Raw genomic sequence first — 10,096 nt, forward strand, 5'->3', positions numbered from 1 at the left:
CACGGAATGACTTGCTGTAATATATTTGTTATGTACTATAATTTTCTTGTAAAGACAAGAAATCTTTATATTATATTTCGTTCCTCACACAAGAAAAATATCAATTATTTATTAACTGTTTAAACGGTGATAAGCGACTGTATGTAACTACCTATTGCACAGATACGAGAAATAAAAAACAAGTTAACATCATCTTGAAGTAATTTACATACAAAATAAGGTGTTAAAATATATGTACATGGTCAAAAATTATTTCTTCATTAATAAATATTCGAGATATTTTACCGCAAATTATAGTAGAACGTTTGCCTAGAATATTTATATTAAGAAAAAAATAAAACACTATAATGTACAGTGTACAAATTGTACATTTATCCAACTCACCGAATAAGATGACAATAAAGCACGCAAAATACAGATAAATCTTGATTAAGATTGTGATGAAAGTTAGAATACGATACGGTACATTGGTATTGAATATGCGACAAAATTAATATTTAAGTGCATATATACAGTGATAACATTAATAGAAATGAGTTATAGTAATAATACTGCTGCTTTGATGATGTAAATAGGTTATATGCAACTTAACCATCATCTGTTAAATATTGGCCTATCAAATCACCATAGTAGGCTGTTACTGTTTTGACCTTTCCATTAATGATATTTTGCTCAATTTCAACTTTACCTCCTATTCCGGCAAGTTGCGTTAACTAAAAGAGCGAATGTCTGTAAATAAACAGTATTCAAGAAATGCAAAATAATACCACCTATCTTAACGACATACACGTACCTGGGAGACGTTAGCAGTGCGCGGTACGAAGTATGCAATATTCCTCGAAATACTAAGTGATTCCGCAAATATACGATACCTAGTGATGGAAAAGGAATATAGACATTACAGAAAATATAAAGGCATAGCTAATAAAAATTTATTCGTAACGTCACGAACCCATCTAAGCTGATCATGGTTTTTATATCAAAAGTATCCGCTTTTAAATACGTCGGCCCACCCCAAGGAGGGCTAAGAAAAACTACGTCTGCCTAGATTATGTTCAGATATTTTGGTAAGATGTAACATTGCTCTAATCATTAAAAATTTAAAACTTTCTGAAGGTAAAAATTGGATCTATTATATATCCGAAAGAAATAGCTTCAGTCTTTACCTTTAAAGAAGGCGCTAACTGCAAAAAATCTCCAACAATGAATTCGATTTTATGCTCGACATTGTAAATTTTAGCGTTGTGACGAGCACATTTTATTTTATTAGGATCAATATCTATAGCAATGACTGAAGGCGGACGAAAAAAATCGTTAAGCATATTGAAAAAGAATATATACGCAACCGATAAGTAAGCTATAGGGAAAATTCAATTAATCCAGTAAATAATTGCACTACATACCATGGTCACAAGTTTTAGCAAATTGTATACAATTTCCGCCAACACCACAAAATGCATCTATGATGATGCTACATCGACATCGTTCGGCTATATGCTGTGCAATTTTTTCAGGGGTTACAGAAAACCATCCCTCTAAAATTTCACGATATGCAAATATATACGGTTTTAAAAATAATACATCAGAGAGCAGAGGCATTTACACGAAGTTATTTAATTCTAGAAGTTAACAAACTGCCAATACTAATCTAACCTTCATCGAGCATTATTCCTTCGTCAAATTTAGAAAAAAGCCTATATCTCTGAACCCAATACTTGTAATGCTTACGATTCAATGGCTAAGGAAGAGATGAATTATTTAAGTTATAGTATCCACACTAATAACCTAAGTCATCATAATTTCACAGTACCTTCACCGCAGGCACATTTGATGCGAAGTCAACTGGCTCTCCTTCATCAGTTCTCACTATATGATGAGAGGCCAACGACACGCGTAATCAAAATATTATATGTTAGTATTACTGATGTATAGGAGATTTCTTTTTATATAAAATACGCTAAATGAGATTTTAATTTATTACTTGAAGAATTGGGGGACTGGTTGATTTGTTCGTAATCGGATGACTAAGAAAACGGATAAGAATATTGTCGTAACTTTAATTATTAATCCATCATTTTTTAAATAGTACGGGTAAACATTACCGCATGCAACATTACAGCCTAGAAACTACATTTTGGAAAATAAAATTTATCGCAAATAACTCGATAAAGTAAATGTCCAGAATATCAACAATGATGTTAAAACGAATTAATTCTACAGGATGGCGTATCGGCCAGCGCTAATTTCATCATCTATGTGATCAGTTAGCCAACTTACTTCATCTGAGTCAATAAATTTATAATGCACTAAAGGTCTTTTAAGATCACTATTCATAAATTTTTTCTGTAGTTTTTCGTTCAGGTAATGAATTTTTTCATTTTGACAATGCACCCTAAGTAAATATTACAACAGTTAGCCATCGTTCGCTATATAAAGTGCTTCTAATCAATGTGATATACCTTGGTGCAATTTGGAGGCCCAATGCATCGTAGATAATACGAAAATCCTCAATTAGAGGCATTTTCTGTTTTTTAGTATTCCTGTGTCATCGGCAGAAATTACATAATGTTTAGCTATGTAAAAAGCCGAAATAACTATTTTCATCATTGTATACTACCTTGATTTAGGCTTTTTTTTCTTTTTTGAAAGTGAACTGGTTTTTACTTTATTCGTTGGATTATTGACATGAATAGCAGCTTGATCATTTACTGTTGATACACAGACGTCAACATCAGTAATATTTTGATCTTGCTGTGATTGACTTTTTGAGTGAGAGCTGGTTTTTACTTTATCCGTTGGATTATTGACACGAATAACTTGATCATTTACAGCTGATACACAGACGTCAACATCAGTAATATTTTGATCTTGCTGTAATTGACTATCTCCTTCATTACATTGAATAGATAAATCTGCTTGATCTTGCGTAGATATTGATGGTAAAGGGGTTTCGTTGTATTTGCTTGTTTCTATATTTGAGCCGCTATCAGGCGCTTCTGTTTTTACAGGCAACGATGTCGATGACGCATTATTGATTGACTCATCATTTTCTTGAATCCAAACACCAGTATCACACCAATTTTTGTATAAATGGAAAGAGCGCCAATAACATTGATTACAATGGTCTTGCCAATCTACATTACAATCATCTTTCCATTCTGTATTTACGATTTGTATACCGTATTTTTCCCAGTATTCCTGCCATCCTTCTAGTTCAGTCTGTTTCTTTGCTGGTTCATAGCTTTCTAAATGATGGTTATCTGTCATTAAATTAGCGTCATCTTCATTAGCCTCTTCTTTCATCCGGTTGATCTTTTTTTTCCCTTTCTTCTTTTTTCCACTGTGACTTTTCCTTGCCTGATCCTGGAATTATAATTACCGTGGTTATTTTATTGTTTAGGCTAATATTATAATTAGCCACCTAGTGAAGCACCTAACTAAATAATAAATTACTGTTTAATTCTGTATTAAAACAGTTTCTACAATTTTACGTCCGTCATGCTCCTCCCTTTTTCGTACCTCATAATTGGAATTTTGTTTGTTTGAACCAAATGCAGTCGGTAATCCCATGGTTTGCATCAGTTGCATAAGAGATTCATCTTCATTTTGAACGGTATTTAGATTATCTATAGGGAATAATAGAGATATGAGAATAGGAAATACTTTATAAGAGCAGGGATTTATTGTCTTAACATCAATCGTAGATGAATTTGTGAAAATTGTACAGAGTCTCTTATTACCATCAGATAATAATAAACAGTTGTCAAGCTTAATTTGATGATGATTAGAATGAGAAATACAATTGCATAATGTAACAGTACTGCTATTAACTTACTATTAATAACATAAATATCTAAAGATAGGAAATTAGGATCATTCATGTACTTGAAATAAAGTTAGTGACTCATTGTTCAGGTATTGGAGCAATTTGTGTATATAATTGAAAGATGACCTGAACGTAATTAAGGGTAAACAATTTCTTGCATGGATCAGTGTATTGCAGATTTTGGTTGGAAATGTAGGTACAGTACAACCGTGGGCTACCAATTTCTTAGTAGTCTATATGATACAACGTATAATTTTACGTCTCGATTCTCATTTACTGTATATGTAGTTTAGTAAGAACTGCAATAGATCATATAGTACGATCACAAATGATATCAACGTCCATAATTCCAATTCCAATTACAGTACAGTACAGTACTGTACACAGTACACGATATAAAGTTACTGAACCTCTGTTAAATGAGCACATTATCGTAAACCGTCAGTAAAGCGACGGGAGTTTGCACTAGTCTATACAAAACGCCAAGATAACTTTGCCTTCTACAGTAGGTAGTTCATTTATTTGTTAAGCTAACCTTCAGATTGACTTGATGTGCAGAACAGATTGGGCTGCCTGTGGTAGAAAGAATTGCCTTGCATAAGTAACAATCTACTTAAGCATACTGCTTGAAATATATAACGATCACGAAATTCCAAATCTTAGAAAAATAAGGACTGTATTGAATCTTCTATAAAGATTAACTACACAGCTCTACTCCAGCCGAATACTACTACTAAAGATTTCTAGAACGAACTAACTGAAATAATCTAAAGTTGCATGCTTTTATACTTTTCGTAGCATTCGCAGCTACAATCCGCATGACACCTTTTACCTTATTTTACACATAGTAAAATTATTCTTAGTAACACTATTCTACTGCGGACCATCATTAATCCGATATGGATACGACTATAGTATTTACGTAGACATTATTCACACCAGCCAAAGTACAATGAATTAACCATATCCTAATATATGATTTACAGTTCTAGTTTTACCTATAGCCTTATTAGTAACTCAACACCTTACTGTATGTAGTCATCTGTACTCTAGCACTACACTGCATATCTACAAAATATCTACACTGCTATATATCAAAATTTACAGCTAATTAATCATCACACTACTACTAGTGTGCAATCAATTATGTTTTCTGCTATTAGTTTGCTATGCTCGTACAATACTGTACTGAATGGAATTCAGTAGTGAAGAACGACATCAGGCTGAGTACAGTACATTATACTAACACCGTCAACCACTTTAAATACTATCATTACTTTATAGGTGCTTTGGTTAGAAAAAGAACAACAGTTGCTGCGTGTGGGCTTGTAAAACCATTCAGGGTTATCTTGTTTTGATTATTCAATGGATTGGAAATGTGCTGGACAGGAGTGGAGACCTGCTGAGGCTGTAAACTGCATTCAAGCTTGGCTTGCAGTTTGACGTAACTTGGAACGTTGCAGGTTGTGAAAGATTCGGTAGGAGAATTGCTAGTCAGGCTATCGGCAGCTTCTACGCCGTTATGAGATGCTTTTGTGGGCTCTTCACCTTGAATATCTTGTGATATTAGTTGATCCGATGGAGTTTCAATAGTAGTCGCTTGGTCTGGATTGGAAGGAAAGGCAAACATTATCCATTGACAAATGGCGCAAACTACTTGGTACACACTTGTATCAGGTGGCCGAGAAGAGTCGCTAGTACACTATAGTATTATAATATTATTTCTACGCAGTACAGTACGGTACGTACGTACAACGTGGTGTACAGTACAGTACTGTCATTTGTTGCACAGCGCACACTCAGTCATTCATGATACACTCGATGCAAGTACAGTGTACAGTATTACGCATTACAGCGTTATACAGTACAGTACACGTCAGTACACAGTATACAGTCGTAAGATCGTCAATAATAACAGTAGGCATGGAAAGGTTTACTGTAAATGATAATGATAATACAGATACTGTATACAGTAATATAGATTTATATTAGATTCGGCGACTACTGTAGTGTGCAGTACTGAGAGAGAGAGAGAGCAGTAGTCCCTGTTGGATTCAATCCAATAAATCGATAGTAATGAGCGCTTGAAAAATTACTATTAATAATGCATCTACAGTATAAAGTATATTTATACAGTACAGTACATACTGTATTCAAATACTGTACATCATACTGTACAGTACAGTACAGTACAGTACAGTACAGTACAGTACAGTACAGTACAGTGAACAACTTAACTGCATTGCATCATGCGTCATGCGCAATGCACAATGTGCATGCTTGATGAGCCTACACTATATAGTGTACAGTACACGTTGATGGCACTATGGCAGCCAATAATTAATTTCAATTTCAATAATATGAAAATTGATATAATGTATAGTACCAAGTTATTAGTTTAGTCATTATATCAGTAATTGCAGTACAGTCATAGAGAAATGGTCAGTGCGACTTTCTATTTGATTGACATCATCTTTATGGATAACTTAGCAAATAGGAAATTGAATTAATTTAGGCATCGATCGATGTAACCCAGGAAGCAATCCCCAACTAGTATAGATGCTACACCTTCAGCACGATAGACACGTACTCACAAAACGTACTCACAAAATGATAAATTACTGCATAAATAGTCGTGTAGAAGGAAAGAAAGTCGGCAAGAGGCCGCTTATCTGAAGTTGACTACATAAAGTTGACGATATGCTTGTAGTCTTAAACACTTATAGGAAAGTTTACATCGCATCTGATTTAAGGTTTTTTGTGCATCTAATCTTCTGCTGTCAAGGTTGCATACGATTTCAAAAAAAATTGTGTCGATGCGGCACATTGCCGGTGGCTACGATATCTTTGAAGCGCTCAGTAACTATTTATATAGCTAATCACGAAACATCGGCTGAAAATATTCAAATATAAATGCTACGGTTATTCTTTTAAAATATTGTAAAACAAGATCGCGTTAATTTGTTTGATTGCTTGAATAGTTTTAGTTACTACTGTACAGTAGATAGGCTCGTAATTTAAATAACAAGTAACATCGCGATACAACTAAGTAGTGTATAGATATATACATGCATATAAATGCTACAACTATACTAGTCAGTAGTTACTATGTGCTGAACGTTTACATCAACTGCCACTGCTAGATTACGTGAACACCAACTTATTACTGTCAGTTCTTGGCTAGTATTGCCATGTAATCGTCATCAATAATTCTACGGCGTAATAACAATAACAAAATAACATAAACATCAACATTTGCGGTTGTACAGTTATGTTTCTCTACTAACTAAACCATACAGAATACAGTCATAGCAATATCGACATTGATTTTTGATTCATCAGTCATTCCAGAAATTGCAACCACTAATTTACCGTTAAAAGAAATGGTTTTATTTGTACTTCTATTTTGCTGGATTAGTTGCAAGATGGAGAACGGCAAAGAAAACGCTTGTTCCTTGATTACTTTCGTTACATGTTTATTGTTCATTATGAATACGTCGCTTTGATCTTCGCATATAGCTCGTATTGCAGAATCAACTTTGAGTAATAGTTCTGTCGATGCGCTACCTCCTGATTGAGGATGCGATTGTAGAGAAGTAATTGCTTCCATAAATTAGCGCGAACTAAACACGTTTAACTTGACGGTAAATCAATGTCAGATTGGAAGAATTTTTAACTTTGAAAATGACGATAGAGTATAAACAATACGTATATATAATGTTGCTGTATCATACAAGAAGCTTGTTGGACTAAATCTAGACGCCACGGTACAACACTACGATACGATTCGCGAGTGTATTAGACATGATCTCACGTAAATAATTAAAATCGCATCGGCATTGTTTTCTATGGCATAACAATGCATATTCTTGATGGCGAAAACAATATGACACTGTTAGGAGTATTGTTAACAGCTAGTTGTATTGTAACTACAAGGATTTCTTTCTATATTAACTTCTGCCAATGAGATCGCCCAAAGAGTAAGTAAAAATTATAAGTTAATAATTATAATTACTCCGTTAATTGATTAAATCGTACATATACATACAATAGCATGGGTCAGAAACTTAGAGAAGTTCGTGAGACCCTGATTCAGTACAGTAATCAAAACGGCAGTCAGCTTTTGCTATACTGTACAGTATGTACTATTAATTCTAATTATTCTAATTACGTCATAATATTGGCAGTATCTATTCACCTAAAAAGAGTAACGCAATATTTTGAGGGAAGAATGAATCACCTTTCACTATTTCGCTGACCTAAGAGTTGTTAAACTTCGAGTGATCAGAGAGCAAGAATTGCTAATAGCGATATCAATATATAATTAAATTAGGAGCTCTCTTTTCATAGTCTACTTTAAAACGTGACCATGGTACTGGTAATAGCGACTAGAGTCACTAGTCTAGAATATAGATATAGCAGAGATATAAAAATTCCCCTTTCTTATAACTCTATGGTGATTGTAGGCTATACAGTACAGTAGACCCAAATCCTTTTTGAATTTATTTTTCATATACCTCGCTGAAATTGCTTTGCCGATAGATTATCTCTTCTGCTAAAAAATTTTTAAAATATTGTCGTTTATAGTAGTGTACAGTACAGTATAATATGGTGTGAGCCAGTTCTCTTTAAAGTGCTATTAGGCAAAATAATTTGTAGTAAAGCCGCAAAAATTTGCCTAAATTTTATATTGATAGTGATGATTTTTTGGGGTAACTTAACCTTAATTAACTACTGTACTGTACACTGTTCTGTACAGTGTACAGTACTGCAGCACACTTTTACTCGTGCTTCTACAGTACAGTACGCTACAGTGTACAGTACAGTACTGTACCGTACTTCGCAAACTTTGCAAGTTGCAACAATAACACTGTACTGTACAGTACAGTTATTATGTACAGTACGTGTAGTATCAATAAAACGTAGAAAAAAATCAACTTTACAGATTCGATCGGAATCTTCAATATGGCGTCTCCGGATTATTTGAGCTATACCTACGGAATAATTGTATTGTTAGGAGGTATCAGTGGATATGTAAGAGCAGGTACATACATATATCTAGTGCATTAGCTGTAAATATTGGCTTTAACGTAGCGAATAATCGGATAACTAACTACTACAGCACAATTAGCTTTTACACGTATAATTGAGATTGCCTCATTTTGATTTGATTACACTACTGTTAGTTGGACAGGACAGGACGCCCAGCATTAAGCGATAATACCTAATTTTCATAAATTCTTACCTAGTTATGTCATATACATATACTAATTACTATACCTTATGATATTTTAGGTTCCGTTGCCTCTTTGATCTCCGGATTACTTTTCGGTGGCGTCGCTATTTATGGTGCAACAGTCACTAGTAAAAATCCAAGAAACTGCGCAGTATGCCTAGCAACTGCTTCAGTATTGCTCGCAGTCATGGCTTTTCGGTTTTATAGAACACAAAAACTCATGCCAGCAGGTCTTATAATGTTTCTAAGGTGAGATATTGCTTGATGACTGCTGATGATATTGGGTGTTACTGGCTCATGCGATGACAGATCTACGCGTTCTCATTGCTACATGACATTGTCGTACTAGTATGTTATATCGCCAGTATAAGCCTTTAGTCAATCGTTTATTATTCCTTTTTTAGCTGTACAGTATGTATTATTAATAGGGTTAGTATGCATCTGCTACGATCACATTACCATTAGTTGCCAGCGTAGGTACACAATGGTGCATTTCACCTGGTATTTTGACCTTAAGATTATTAAGCCAGTGATGATGCAGTAATATAGTGTTGTGACGGTTGTCTAAGATCTGCAGTACAGTATACTGTATTGCAAATTAATTCTCGATATTGAACTGCGAAGTACGCTGCTATTACGAACTGAACGATTGGGTACTTATACTGTACAAGTAGTTACAGTTCCCTAGGTACAGGAGATAAATTATTTCGAAGTAGGCTGGCTTTAAATTATTATCTAACCTTGAATGTTTCATATGAACTTGCTAATGTATGATTTTTGTGTTGTAGCTTACTGCAAGTAACGAGATTACTGGTAGGCCTTAATGAATAGGCGTCACGTACGTTCTCATTTGAATGAAAACTTAAAAGCTTAAAATTAGATTATAATAGTAATTATAGGATAGTCTTCGTAATCAGTTACCTTTTAAAATTGTATACAAATGTTATATCACTTGGTAATCTTACTTAAAGAGTCAAGACCATCGCTGTAATCGCCGAGGTTTTACGTTATAATTGATGTGATTGTAATTATAA

At 34.1% G+C, this 10,096-nt stretch overlaps 2 protein-coding genes across 2 annotated transcripts; one reads left to right on the forward strand and one right to left on the reverse strand.

The window, feature by feature from the left end:
- Positions 1–587: 587 nt before the first annotated feature.
- TRIADDRAFT_58107 (uncharacterized protein) lies at positions 588–5,456 on the reverse strand (the record flags this gene model as incomplete). The annotated part of the gene is made up of 14 exons (XM_002114334.1): positions 588–713; positions 794–872; positions 953–1,044; positions 1,167–1,291; positions 1,404–1,535; positions 1,654–1,738; positions 1,811–1,866; positions 1,982–2,024; positions 2,278–2,392; positions 2,460–2,540; positions 2,618–3,363; positions 3,520–3,626; positions 4,362–4,399; positions 5,104–5,456. The coding sequence occupies 14 exons, from the start codon at positions 5,454–5,456 to the stop codon at positions 588–590; spliced, it is 2,178 nt and encodes a 725-aa protein (XP_002114370.1).
- A 3,335-nt stretch (positions 5,457–8,791) lies between these two features.
- On the forward strand, positions 8,792–10,079 carry TRIADDRAFT_58108 (uncharacterized protein; the record flags this gene model as incomplete). Its single annotated transcript, XM_002114008.1, has 3 exons — positions 8,792–8,870; positions 9,122–9,311; positions 10,034–10,079. The coding sequence occupies 3 exons, from the start codon at positions 8,792–8,794 to the stop codon at positions 10,077–10,079; spliced, it is 315 nt and encodes a 104-aa protein (XP_002114044.1).
- Positions 10,080–10,096: the final 17 nt, after the last annotated feature.

This window comes from Trichoplax adhaerens, genomic scaffold (genome assembly GCF_000150275.1).
Source record: "Trichoplax adhaerens TRIADscaffold_7 genomic scaffold, whole genome shotgun sequence".
Taxonomy (NCBI): Eukaryota; Metazoa; Placozoa; class Uniplacotomia; order Trichoplacea; family Trichoplacidae; genus Trichoplax; species Trichoplax adhaerens.